The sequence below is a fragment of the Pteropus alecto genome, unplaced genomic scaffold, assembly GCF_000325575.1.
Source record: "Pteropus alecto unplaced genomic scaffold, ASM32557v1 scaffold12, whole genome shotgun sequence".
In the NCBI taxonomy this organism is placed as follows: Eukaryota; Metazoa; Chordata; class Mammalia; order Chiroptera; family Pteropodidae; genus Pteropus; species Pteropus alecto.
Genome location: NW_006432669.1, coordinates 9,744,635 through 9,759,601, shown reverse-complemented (window position 1 = coordinate 9,759,601; position 14,967 = coordinate 9,744,635). Strand labels below are relative to the sequence as shown.

Here is a 14,967-nt window from a genome sequence, read left to right as displayed (position 1 = left end):
AAAGGAATCCTCATACATTGCTGGTAGGACTGTAAACTGGTACAGCTACTATGAAATACAGTATGGAGGTTCCTCAAAAAATTAATAATAGAGCAATCCCTCTTCTGGGTATCTATCTGAAAAATTGGAAAACATTTATTCATAAAGATACATGTGTTCCTATGTTCAATGCAGCATTATTCAGGGTAGCCAAGACATGGAAGCAACCCAAGAGTCCTTTGATGCATGACTGGACAAAAAAGATGTGGTTCATAGAAACAGTAGAATACTACTCAGCCATGAGAAGGGATACTGCCATTTGCAACAACATGGATAGATCTTCAAAGTATTATGCTAAGTGAAATAAGTTAGACAAAAAAGGACAAGAACCATATGATTTCACTCATGTGTGATATAAAACAGAAAGCAACAAATGAACCAACAAAGCAAACAGACAATAGTATGGTGGTTACAAGAAGGGAAGGAGGAGTAGAGGGAGGTTGAAGAAGGTCAAATATATGATAACAGAAGGAGACTAAATTTTGGGTGATGAGCATACAATGCAATATGCAGATGATGTATTATAGAACTATATACTTGAAACATATAATCTTATTTACCAATGTTATCTCAATAAATTTAATAAAAAGGGGACCTTAAGAAGAGGTGGGATCCTTAACTTTTTTATAAGAAATAACATATTTTCTTTTCCCCAAAGACTTGAAGATCAGTGATGGAGGTCACGGAAATTGATAAAGTGGAATTGGAGATGGCAGAAAGGTGATGTGGAAGGTGCTAACGCACCTTTGATGGGTATTCTGACTACAGAACGACATTTGTCAAGCCTTAGTATGTACTGAACCATCTCAAGGGCTTGATAAAACACAATCTACAGAGTTGGGTGGGGCCTAAGAATTCATACCTCTATAAAGTTCTCAGTGATAGATGATGCTACTGGTTTGGGGACCACATTGAGAAACACTGCTAAAAAGAAGGCCACAACAGAGAAAGGAATGAAAAGAAAAACCTGTCTAGTAGAGGAGATCTTAAATATTAGAGATGTCCTAAGTTATATATGTGTGTCTGTATATGTGTGTGTGTGTACACATTTTTTAAGAAAGTGCATCTCTTTCCTTCAATTTTGAAAGGTGTCAGTGATCCAAACAAGATTAAAAACCAATTGTTTGCAAATGTATCTTAAAAAGAGTTAGGATCCACTAGCATTTTCACTATATTATTGAGGAACTCCCTGATTTAAATAATTAAACAGCCATTTAGTGTTAATACTCAGAATGTTAGGATCAATTGAAATGTACAGCTAATATATATATTTGCTTTACCAAGGGTACAATTAAAATAATCTTTTTTAAAAACAACATAATCTATTAATTTCTATAATATCACCTATAGTGATTATTCAGCAAGAAAGATAAAGTAATTTGGCATTATATCTTCTCAATTTTTGTTGTATCTTTTAAATTATGATTTAAAACTTATATCATAATATGTAAAAGAATAACAATATTTTATATCATTGTCTCTAACAAACAACTTATAAGTATTGTGACTTTTTACAAAAAAAGTTTGAAGAGATCACAAGAAATTGTAAGTGAAATAAGAGTCATAATTCTCTCAAGAAAAACTCCTACTCCAATCATGTCAGACACACAGTCAAAGAAAATGTCAGGTACTAAACTATTTCCTAAATTATATTAAATATATCACATAATACATAACTTGTCACATTCAAATGTAATAAAACATAAATTTTTATCCTGAAATAAATGGGATAGTACTGGATTCACAATTCACAATTTTTAGTAAAATTCATTAGAAGGTAAATGTCAGAAACTATTTTACTGATCTTGTCTTAGTGAAAGTTAGTCTAATCCCATTTGAGTTTCACCAAACACCTTGAAATATTTCTAACACTACTTGTAATATAATTAAAACATGCTTCGCAAAACATATTTTTCATCCTTTGAAAGAATTTTAAAAAATTCATTTTCATGTAAATTATAAAAATGTTTCAAAAAGTGATATTTCAGAGGCTGTACTTCTTAATTCAAACTGTAATATATAATACTTAATTTAATAAATTAAAATAAGACAGTCTATCTACATTCTACATAAACACATTTTAACTAAGAAATAAGTTATCAGGTCTTGTTGCTATGCCAAATATAGAAATACTTGGCAGATCTTAATGGGTCAAGGTAAGAGGAAGAAATGTTATAAAGAACTAAAAATATATGCTCCCTTTCTAAAATATCATCCTTTGGTGTTAATCAAGAAAAGTTTTTCCTATAATAAGCTCATTTAGTTCTTTATCTTTCTATATGATCTAATGTAAGCTACACTATACTACAATCACAGAAAATAACTTAAAGTAAAATTTTTCATTTTTTTCAAATGTTTATACCAAAGGTCACCCAGATGGTTAACAGAAGCAAAACAAAACAAAACAAAAAAAACAGATTTTCCAAATACCTTTCATATTTATCATTAATATTACATAGAACCCTCTTGAACTACCCTAGTCCATGCTCTAACCACCTCCTGAGATGAATAAAAAGTAATCTACATGGTATCCCTACCTCTGTAAACTCATTTTGCACAATGATACCAGACAAAGTGCTCTAAAAGCTGTTCTTTACATAATAAAATTCTCTTAAAGTAACAATAACAAAAACAACTAATATTTACAGGGTGCTGGCTATGCGACAACCACTTTACCCATAATTTAATTTAATTCTTACAACAATCCCATGAGGTAGGTGCCCTTATCATTCTCATTTACAAATGAGAATAGTAAAGTTTAGAGAGGTTTAAGTGACCTGCCCAAGGTCACACAACTATTAAGTTGTAGAATAGGATTCAAACAGGCAGACATACTCCAGAGGCCACATTCACTGCTACATTATTTCTATATAAAAACATTCTTATTGCCTACAGCATTTAAGCAAATTCTTTTCTTTCGCTTTAAGAACCTCAAAATCTGATCTAACTTTAATTTTACTACAATTCATTGTATACCAATCCCACTGGATTTACTGTTATCTTCTATACAAGCCATGTTCTTATATTATTGTTATTCTCTTAAATTAGTCTATACCACATTTTACCCTTATAAAGCATATAGGTCATTTAAAGACATTTTCATGAGTATTTACCTTGATAAATAAATTTAAATAATTTACATCTATTATGGTAACTAGACCTGCCTAGGTTCAAATCCTGACTCTGTAACCATTCTCTCTGTGACTCTGGTTAGTTATTTAATACCTCTCTGCCTCAGGTTTCTCAGAATAAAATGGGGATACTAATCGTACCATCTAATAATGTTAATGTCGTGATTAAATGAGTTAATGTAAAGTCCTTCAAAGTTCTCAGAATGCTTTCCCACTGGTTTCTTCACTGTGTCAAGACCTTTCATGACTGATAAGATATTTACTTCAAATTAAAAACAAATTAGTTACAAAGTGTAGTACAATACAGTATTGTAGTATTCCAATAATTGCAGTCGATTAATAGCAATAGTAATCTATATACAAAGGAAAAACTATTTAAATTCAGTAAACAATGCAAAGCTGAGATTTTTTTCAAGGTAAAGGAAAAAAGAACATAAGGTTGCTAGAGTAGGTCTTTTTGTACATGTAGAAAAGAATTAGCCATTGCGATGGACTGAAAGTTTGTGTAACCAAAAAGTCACCTATCGAATCAGGCCTAATCCACAATATAATGGTATTTGGAAATGAGGCTTCCTGGAAGTAATTAGGTCTTAAGGGTGGAGCCCTCATAATGGGATTAGTGTCCTCATAAGAAGAGACAGGAGAAAACTGCTGCTTCTCTTTCCTCTCTGCTCTAAAAGGACACAGCAAGAAGATGGTCACCAGCAAACCAGGAAGCAGACCTCACCAGATATCAGATCTACTGGCAACCTGATATTGGACTTCCAAGCCTCCAGAACTGTGAGAAACAAATGTTTGCTATTTAACGCACCCAGTCTATGGTAATTTGTTATAGCAGCTTGAACTGATTAAGACAGAAATCTTTTTTGTTAGATAGTAAGATATAGAAAGTTCTAAGATGGCTATTTTATATTCAGACAGAGAAGGCTTTTAGGTTGACTCTCAGAGGTTTCTCCATATTTAGGGTAAAAAGCAGAAAAAAAAAAATCTATTTTCTTTCTAAATTCCTATAGAGCCCTAGCGAAATCTTTTCTAGTTTGATACCACATTTGATTTAAGGTTTATAGTCTCCAAATTGCTGAAGTAAATCTATGTAAGATACTCCATATTTTTTGTTTCTATCCAATAGATTTGAAGAACATGGACTTTACTATCATTTAAAATGGTCAAATTATTCAGCAAGAGATGTGCTGATTTTCCTTTTATCTGCCTAAAGTACCCTGTTTTTCTACTGGGTAACCATTCTTCCCTTACTTGCAATATATGTGTTACAGATGGAGCTGAATCCATCCCCAGCTCCTAGGAGAGATATTTGGCTGAAGCCCTAGCAATGAGAGCTTTGCAAACGTTGCCCACAGAATTAGTATGGGACTAGGCATAAAACACAAGCCAAACAGCTTGGATCAAAACTAATCTTAAGATACTTGCTTGAGTTACCAGGAAACAGGTGTTCTTTCTGTTGAACTTAGAGCTCAGAGGATATAAAACTCAGGCTGCTAAAATACCACCATGTATAGAGGACTTGCCCCAAAGTGATATCAACATAGAGGATACATATACATGCACACACACACACACACACAATATACTTAGATAGGTACATATATAATACAAGGTGCGATCCTAATGACAATTTTAAGCTCCTGCATTAAGCTGACAATGCTAGGGCTAGCTACCCTTGGATCCTTCAGTTACATCAGTCAATTAATTCCTATATGGCTTAAGCAAGTTTAACTTGGGTTTTCTATTATTATTAACTATAAGGCTTCTGACAAATGTATACATGATGAAACTCACTTATAATAATGAAATAAAAACATATATTTAGTATTGGCTTACCTTTTGGTTTAATAAAGCACTTGCCAATTTTTGTACTTCTGAACTCAGTAAGGTAGTTCCTCTGATGACTTTGCTGAGAGCAGCAAGAGACTGATGAACACTTTGGACTAAGCGAATGGCATTAAATTGTTCAAGAACGATGAATGATAATATTGGAGATCCTTGTCGATCATTAGGAGGAGACACTTTCTGATGAATCAGGTTTGAATTCTAAAAGAATTAATATTTCATGTCATATTTATGAACAATCACTATTAAAACACTTCAAAAGCTATTAAAAACCTTTTGTTATTGCAACCTGTTTTGAAATAGTCTTAGTTTATGAATGACCAAATTTATGAAATCTGTAAAAACACAAAGGGAATTCTGGAGTTCACCACTATTTAAATGGTAAGGGGGTGGGAATTGAGAATAGGGGAACCATATTGAGATGCAGAGGTCAATAGAGTAAGAAAAATGAAAAGAATGGCACCCTGTAAACCAATGCAAAGAGACAATAGCTACACTATCTCTCTACCACTATAAACAGAACAGAACGGATGGCTTTCAAATAAAATGTAAATGGACATTTAATTTGAAAATTACCCGTAGGTATATTAGAAAACCACACTAAAGATCTTGTATTTAAGACCAGTAAATATTAGTATTTATTTCTATATCTATATATTAACAGAGGCTCTGATATATGATATATATATATATGAACAAAAATTTCAAGGAATCACAGCTGTTTCTTAATAGCATAAGTGGTTAAGAAATTACCTTTTATAGTATTCTAAAAGTGTCAAAGAACTGTCAAGAGATAAAATTGTAAAGTCTTCTTCTTTTACCTGCTATCCATTATCTCAATTTTCTCTACATACTGTTTACAGTCCAATCAAGAATCACTTCTTTTTGTTCTAATAGTTATCACATTCATATGTTCTATAAGAGCACTGTCCCTTTTCATCTATTTAGCATGATAATTTAATAATATGATAGATCTAATATGGTTATTGCCATTAGATAAATCTGCATTAAATAAACTATATTGGCATAAGATCATTTATGAAGACAGATTTTTAGGCTATAGCTCAAATTAGGCATTTTTATTTCTATTACTGGTATATTTAAAATATTAATGCTGCTGAAATCACTTTGAAACACACACATAATTGTACATAAATGTACATAATGAAATAAATAATTGGTGGTAAAATCAAAATTGAATCTAGAAGAGAATAAAGGTATATTATTATTAAATTAGTTAGATCACTCCTCAGACTGAAACTGAATTAACTATTTGAGTCAGAGCATGCAATAAATAATACTTAACACATCTCCAACCTAAACCAATTAAGTAACAAAACCAACATAAAATCTGGGTTATAGACTTTCCATAATTCCTTATATTAAAACAGTGTCCCTGGAAGTGAATAATATGTGCATTTAAATATTTATTAATCTTATACTAAGCAAGATTAGCAAATAATTTGGTTTAAAGTAGATTTTGTGGATGTTTATCCATTCTATTAAGTTGATATAACTAATGTGCATTGTCAGCACTGTTACTTTATAGAACAAGAATATCTAAACTTTTAAAAAGGTTTATTTAAGAGAGCAATGATCAAGAATACTTAAAATTCAAATAGAGTCCAAGTAAGCACTGTGGTCTAGGGATGTGAAGTAAGTATAAAATACAAGTTGGATTTCAAAGACTTAATATCAAAAAAAAAAAGGATGTAAAATATCACATTAATAATTTTTATATTAATTACATATTGAAATGCTAATATTTTGGATATATCAGGTTAAATAAAAAAACATACTATTAAAATCAATTTCACCTGTTCCTTTGTACTTATTTAAATGTGGCTACTAGAACATTTAAAATTACATATAACATTTCCATTTTGTATTTTACATTATATTTTATTGCACAGTGCTGGTCTAGAGACTATCAAGTAAAAAGCTGTAAGTTCAACCATAAGAACAGAAGAACAGAGTAAATAATAGCATATAGTTGGGTCTCAAAAAATGGTTGATTAAAAAAAGATGAAAAACATTGTGAAAAAAATGAAAATTAGTGAGGCAAACTGTACTATATAACCTATGATAAATTAACAAGTGGGAAAAATATAACAGCAGAAAATAACAAAGTATATTATAATATTTTTATAACATAATCCATTTCCTTTGATTTTCACAAAATTTTCATAAAAAATAATGTTAAATAAACAACTCTAAATATAAGTGTAGATATCCTATACATTCTAAAAAGATGAAGCATACGGAAGATTTATAGCAATAGTAACATTAGTGTTACATAATCTTAAGACAAAAAATATCAAATACAGTATTATTTATTATTTAAATATAGCTAAAATCACTATGAGTAAATTACAACATCTATACTCTATGATTTTTGGTGAAACTATCAAGGAATGACAATCATTTTTAGTCAATTGATTATTACAAAAAATTTTTTTTATTGAGTAAATACGACTGACTGAATCATGTACTTCTGAGGGATGGCTTTGATATTTTAAAGTTCATCTTATTAAAAAGCTAAGTTATTCAGAAAAAATCTTATCTGATTATGGAGCTGCCGGGATAAAAGTTATGTATATTTAAAATTTTTTAACTATTACACAAGGAATATCTTTTGAGCAAGAAAAACTCGTCTAATTTAGTGCAATTTAGGTGTGGACTCAGGATTTTTGTGTTTTAATTAAAATAATTTTCCAACTGGGATACTACTTTAGACTTAAGTGAAATGGATGACACATAGAAGTAGTAATCTTTTTCTTTTTTAAAATAATTAGAGCTTTAAGAAAATGGTTGTCTCTCAGAAAGAATTTTTGTCACCAAAGGAAATGCAAGTAATGACTAGATCAAAGATTAGGAAGTTTTCTGTAAAGGTGCAGATAGTAAATATGTCAGATTTTATGGGCCATAGCGTCTCTGTCATAACTACTCAATAGTGCTTCTGCAGTGAAAATTTCCTATTATCTCTCTGGAACAGAAACAGCTTTCCCAAGTCTTATCCATATGATTCTGGGGGAGTTGACTCATCTTGATTCCAGAAATTAGTATGTAACTTAGAGCTTAACTAGTTAGAATGTTCCATTCTCCTGACCACAGTGATTGGCTCAAGGAAGGGCGTGTGACCGAACAGAAATAAGGAAATGCAATAGATTTTTGCAATCATTTTGTGACAACAAAGAGAGAGGTTGTATAAAAAATTAGTGCTAACACAAAGGAAAGTAGAGCCTCTCAATATAATATAAATTGATATATATATCAATTTCAGTGAGCCATCTTTCAGAATATACACACACACACACACACACACACACACACACACACACACACACACACACACATATATATAATTGTATATATCACACACATATTATTACTGGATCTTGATTACATCCTTTTCAGTTCCTTGTAACAAGCTGTGACAGAAACCAATTTAGCAATCTTTTAGTTATGTGAGCCATAATTTCCCCTTTTTGGCTTAAGCCAATCTGAACTGGGTTTTTCATCACTTGGGAATCCAAGGAGTTCTGATTAATGAAAGTTCAACAGACTCCTGTCTCAAGTATTCATAACCAGAAAGGTCAAATGTTTGACATATCTGCATTAAATTGTATCTATCCAGAAGTAGATTGTTGACAAGACTGTGGGAAGGAGAGGGCAGGAAAGGGAATTAAAAAGGAATTTGGGGAGTTCAAAATGTTGAAAGATCTATATAGTATTTCTGGCAGCCTATTTCCAAGAATAGCTGGCTGCTTTATTGTTGTTTTATCTTACCCCAAGTCAGTTCTTAGCAAACAGAGTTTAGATTTCTAAACCTGGTAATAACTATTCCTTTTCATACCAAATTATTGGATGAGTCAAAGGAAACTAAAGCAGCCATGTTTTAAAGCTCATTTAATTTAGTTTAGTTCCAATTAAAGGTATCTTACTTAAAGCAGAACTCAACCAGGACAAGCCTACTAATTACTCAATAGACTCTTTAAATCAGAAGTGCTGAAAAACTGCAATAGAAGGCAAAATTGCTGGTGACTAGTAGAGCAAGCAAAGCCAAGGCTGTGAAAGATAGAGGGAAATATTTTTAGTTCATGCACTGAAGCTGATATTGTAAGTTATTACATTTTTCTAAAAGAAAAATCAAGGGGAAGCTAGCAAGTGCTAAGAGAAAGAAGCTTTTGTTTTAGACATAAAATTATTTGCTAATTTTAAGTGTTTAAGAATTTCATAGCTTTTATTTATAATACTATGATATTAATTAACACCAAGCCCAGTAGTTATCCTAGGGCGAGAGGTACATGATTCGCAGACATCACTGACAAGAAGACCTTTAGCTCTGTCTATAACTCCTGGTTCTGTGATAGAAAGCCATTATTCATATATAACTTGGGTGTGAAAACAAAATGGCAAAAGTCTTTTGAAAACTAGGCAATATAAAAATGGCATATTAATAAGACCATATTTATTTTTAGAAAGTATGTTTAATAGGCTATCTGCTCCATAACTTGGCCAGAATCATTCTGTATCCTGTGAAACTATCAACAAAAGAGGTAATTTAGTAGAATAATAGATGATAACACAATCTCACATTAAGAGACCTAACAAAGACTATGGTATCTAAGGGGAAGAATGACTAACATTCTAAGGTGCTGACAATATCCCAGGAATATCATAAATTTCCATATAAAGTTATTTTGTTACATTTTAACAGTTTTAGCAATATAAAAAAGAGAGAGAAGAGTGGATTATGAAGAATTGTAAAGAATGTCACAGAATTTCTGAATTTGTATCTGTTTAGAGCAAACAACAGAACATTTTGTTCTAAATGGACCTGCAATGAATAGTTTACCTATTCATTGCCCTCCTAACAAATGATGAATATTTTTTCATGACCATGCTATGCTTTTTGGTATGCTTATGTGTATAACTGACTCTTACAAAAATAATAAGATAGCATAAAACATGTACATGTGTGCATGTGTTTGTGTGTGTTATTTTAAAATCTAAGTAGAGCCCAACTGTTCTAATATTGGGAGAACTGGTTCATAATGTTAAAACTGAAAGAAACAGTCAGAATTTCAATAGTCAGTGCAGATTCAGTGAGAAAATTTTGTTTAAAAAGTCCAACACTGCATAATACCATTACTTAACAAAAAAAGTCAGCAAACAAAGCATAATCACTCGAGACACATATGACTTATTTTATAATTGATCAAAATAGAAAATAGAGAATTTCAGCTTCTGTTTTTAGCAGAGGTAAATATTGTTGAAAACAAATAAATATGTTGAATAAAATGTAAAAGCATCATCCTGTTCATTCCTATTTAAGAACTTTTAAAAATAAAATTAAAATGTAAAACTTTAATGCTAGATTAGATTTAGCTGAATCAAGAAGGAACTCAAAGGTAAAAAAACTTGTTCCTGAGCACAAAGGATTCAAGCACCCATACCCTTAGGGCCTACATAGGAGAGATGAGCCACCCAAACCACCAGGTTTTGTAGACCAACCAAACTTACACCCGGGAAAAATCATAGAACTGAAGGAAATGAAAAACTTACTCCTAAACCTGTGCACAGATCCACTCAACATGGAAACCATCATAAAACACCAGTGTGAAAAGCACACAGACCATAGATGAAGGAGACCTACTTACTACTCATGGAGTGTCTACCAGAGAGGGTCTCTACATGGGGAGTGAGAACTGATAGAAGCCATTTTTCGCACTCTCATTTTATCTTGATAGTACTGGCACTATTTTGAAATTTTCCCTCAGCTCACTAGAGCCAGTGGGTGTGCCCTGTTAAGAGCCCCAACCAACCCTCCACATAGGATGAAATTTGCAGCCTGCCTGGTGCCAGCCCTGTTCAACAATACATCAGTGGTCATTGCTGAATGTCACACCCAGCTAGGTGTGAGCCTGGCCATCCTCATGCCATAGTCATGGCACAATGACAATATGAAGGTGCATGCAGCTCACACAGGGAACAGCCTTTGAGTGTAGGGCTCTGGTGGCCAGAGGAGACTGTGCTTCTGGGCTCCAAAGGATATCTCCTACATAAGGTCACTTCTTCAAGCCTGGAAAAGGTAGCTGACTTACCCAGTACATAGAAACAAACACAGAGTGAATAAATAAATTAATCATGAACTGGAAGACAAAGCAATGAAATGTATACAGTCAGAACAGCAAAATAAAATTAAAAAAAAAAAAAAAGAATTTTAAAAAGTGAAGACACCTTAAAAGACAATTGGTGACTTACCCAGTACATAGAAACAAACACAGAGTGAATAAATAAATTAATCATGAACTGGAAGACAAAGCAATGAAATGTATACAGTCAGAACAGCAAAATAAAATTAAAAAAAAAAAAAGAATTTTAAAAAGTGAAGACACCTTAAAAGACAATTGGGACAACATCAAGCAAAATAACATGTGCATTATAGGGGTCCCAAAAGGAGAAAAGAGAAAGAAAGGACCAGGAAATTTATTTGAAGAATAGTTGATAACTTCTCTAATCTGAGGAAGAAAACGGATATAGGTACAGGAAGCACAGAGAGTTCCAAATAAGATGAACTAAAAAAAAACCTACACCAAGACATATTATAATTAAAATGTTAAAATTAAGACTAAAGAATTATAAAAGCAGCATGGAAAAGAAAAAAGTATTACATACAAGGGAACTCTCTAAGGCCATCAGCAGATTTTTAGCAGAAATTTAGCAGGCCAAAAGGAGATGACACGATATATTCAAAGTGCTGAAACAAACAAAAAGAAACTTCCAACCAAAATTTTTATACCTAGCAAAGTTATCATTCAAAATTGAAGGAGAGATTAAACATTTTCCAAATGAGCAAAAACTAAAAGAATTCATTACCACCAAACCAGCCCTGAAAAAAAAGTTAAGAGAACTTCAGGCCAAAAAGAAATGACACTAAATAAAAATTAAAAAAACATATAAAAGTAGAAATTTCACTGGAAAATGTAACTATATGAGAGAGGTAGTGGATCAATCACTTATAAAGCAACGAGGAAGGTTAAAACACAAAAGTAGTAAAATTAACAAAAATTACAATAGCCAAGATATGAAAACAACTGGAATACCACTCATCCATAAAAAAGAATGAAATATTGCCATTTTCAACAAAATGGATGGACCTTTAGGGTATTATGCTAAGAGAAATAACTCAGATGGAGAAGACAAAACTTGTATGATTCCACTCATCTGTAGAATATAAAAGAAATAAAACAATGGAACAAATAAAATAAAACAAAAACTAACTCACAGATATATGAGTTAGATTAGTGGTCACCAGAGATTAGTGGTTACCAGAGGGGAAGTGGGTTGAGGATGAGTGAATAGAAACCAAATAAAAATAAATAAATAAACTAGGCTTCATAAAAATTAAAAACTTTTGTGTATCAAACTTTTGTATTATCGGGAATGTAAAAAGACAACTTATACAAAAGGAAGAAATATTTACAAACATATACCTGATAAGGGTTTAGTACTCAGACTATACTAAGAACATTAACATCTCAACAACAAAAGACAAACAACTCAATTAAAAATTAGGCAAAGGATGTGAATAGACAATTCACTGCAGAAGATATATAAATGGCCAACAAGCATATGAAAATACACTCTACATAGTAGTCATTAGGGAGAGACAAATAAAAACTACAATGAGATTTCAGTTTATATCTGATAGAATTACTATAATAATTTTTGAAAATGGAAGATAGACTTGTCATGATGGTGTAGAAAGCAGAGGCTGTGCACGCCTCCTCTTGCAACCACACCAAAATTATAATGAAACTACAGAACAATCAGCACACAGAGTCACCTGAGCTCAGGCTAAATAGAAGCTCTACAACTAGAGACAAAAACAGCAGATCAACTCACACCGGTAGGAAGGACTGAGAGCAAAATGGCCTGGTCCTGCAACTGCATGTAGCCATCGAGAATCAAGAGAACTATCTTGGTTGCAGAGCACCCTCTCTCACTTGAGAAGTGAGGGGTCCCAATCCCACGCTGGGCTTCCTAGTAGAGGCTGCAGCTGAGGGTGATGAAGGGATGTGGGGGTTGCAGATGATCCTCTCAAAGGGCTCACACCCGCCTTACTGGCTGACAGACTTGCTTTTCTGAGCTCCAGCTCTGGGGCAGCTGCTCGTGGGGTGCCAGGGACATACGAGGAAGAACCAAGTTGTCAGCCTCAGGGCAAGGGCTTAGAGGGGCAGCTTTCTCCTGGACAGAAGTGCATATCCGAAAAGATATTTGCACACCGATGTTCATAGCAGCCTTATTCACAGTGGCCAGGACATGGAAGCAACCGAAGTGTCCTATGATAGATGATTGGCTAAAGAAGCTATGGTACATATATACAATGGAATATTACTCAGCCATGAGAAGAGAGGAAATACTGCCATTTACAGCAACATGGATGGACCTTGAGATAATCATGCTAAGTGAAATAAGCCAGACAGAAAAAGCTGAAAATCACATGATATCACTTATATGTGGGATGTAAACCTGAAAGCAACAAAGGAACAGGACAAACAGAGACTCATGGACATGGACTATAGACTAGAGGTTACCAAAGGGTAGGGGGTTGGGGAGGAGGGGGTTGGTAGATGGGGTAAAGGGGGTCAAATATGGTGACAGAAAGAAATCTAACTATGGGAGGTGAACACAAAGTGTAAAAATATATATGCCTTACTGTTAAAGTGTACAGCTGAAACATTGGTTTTCATTAACCAATGTTATCATAAAAATAAATTAACTAAAAAAATATTTTAAATAACAGTTCATCTATAAGTGGACTTTTATCTGAGTCCCTCTACCTCTTGCTTTATTTTCTAGTGTTTCGCTTTAAAATGTATGAATATAATAGACTACGACATCTGTTTTTAGTCTTGGAGCATGCGCTCTTTCATAAACACACGTATGCACATGCCCTCAAAAACACAAGCACACACCTAAGAACTGGCATTTTCCATTCTAAATGCCTAAGATAGCACATTGACCCTGTGTTAGTAATGGAAGGTGACAATTATGTTCAATACAAACAGATATTAAGGGATATTTCATTTGCATCATTTCATTTGCATTATTTCCTCCAAATCCATCTATTTTGTGGTACCACCTGAGAAGACACTGACTGACCAGCTGTCCCTAATTCCACAAGTACAGCTTACCAAAAAAGGAAATTTTAACATGCTTAGTGCCTGCAAATTATAAATACTACCTCTCTCTTTAGATGTGAGTTCTAGTATACTATTCCCAGGTCTGTTGTCCTGTAATCAGGACAACTTCACAAAAATGGAAGTAGTTTTTTCTTATCTGTTTCTATTAGATTATTACAAAACTAATTTATGATTCATAAAAGGTGCATATTAATCCCAGATGCATGATTCTACTTCCTTCTTAGTTTCGACCAATTTGAATAGCTGAAATACATAAATCCAAATATAATACAGGTTTTAAAAATATAGAATATAAATTCTTTGCAAGATCAAACTTTCTGGAGAAAGACATTAAAATTTCCCCCATACAATAAAGGATTGTGGCATTAAATCTATTTAGCTTGCTACCTCAGTTCCCCTTCTTTGGATTTATAAACAAGGTTGAGGGTTGGAAAACAAAATAGCTCAGATCTGAGCAATGAGTTACACTCACTGATACCTTCTCTAATTTCAATTTGATCAACAAATGTATTTTTGGCCCTTATCTGAATATAGTACTTACTGTATTCTTATGAGTTCCTTATTCAGCCTAATATGAATAAAGAGTTAAAATTTGGGGGTTTTACATAATATGTTTTTAGACTCTCCAGTAACCTCCTATTAATTTAACTAAACTGCAAAAGGTCCGTAGATACTTTTAGCTCACCAATCTAAAAGAGAGAGGGAGAGGGGAGGAAGGAAGAGGGCGAGTAGTAGGG

General features: G+C 32.9%; 1 protein-coding gene across 2 annotated transcripts in view; it reads right to left on the bottom strand.

The window, feature by feature from the left end:
• DYNC2H1 (dynein cytoplasmic 2 heavy chain 1) overlaps positions 1–14,967 on the bottom strand; it is a 258,081-nt gene that overhangs the window by 42,879 nt on the left and 200,235 nt on the right. For both annotated transcript variants that reach the window (XM_025043743.1, XM_006907520.3), the window contains exon 84: positions 5,010–5,219. In XM_025043743.1, coding sequence (XP_024899511.1) covers positions 5,010–5,219 — 210 coding nt within the window. The remainder of the gene's footprint in view (positions 1–5,009; positions 5,220–14,967) is intronic.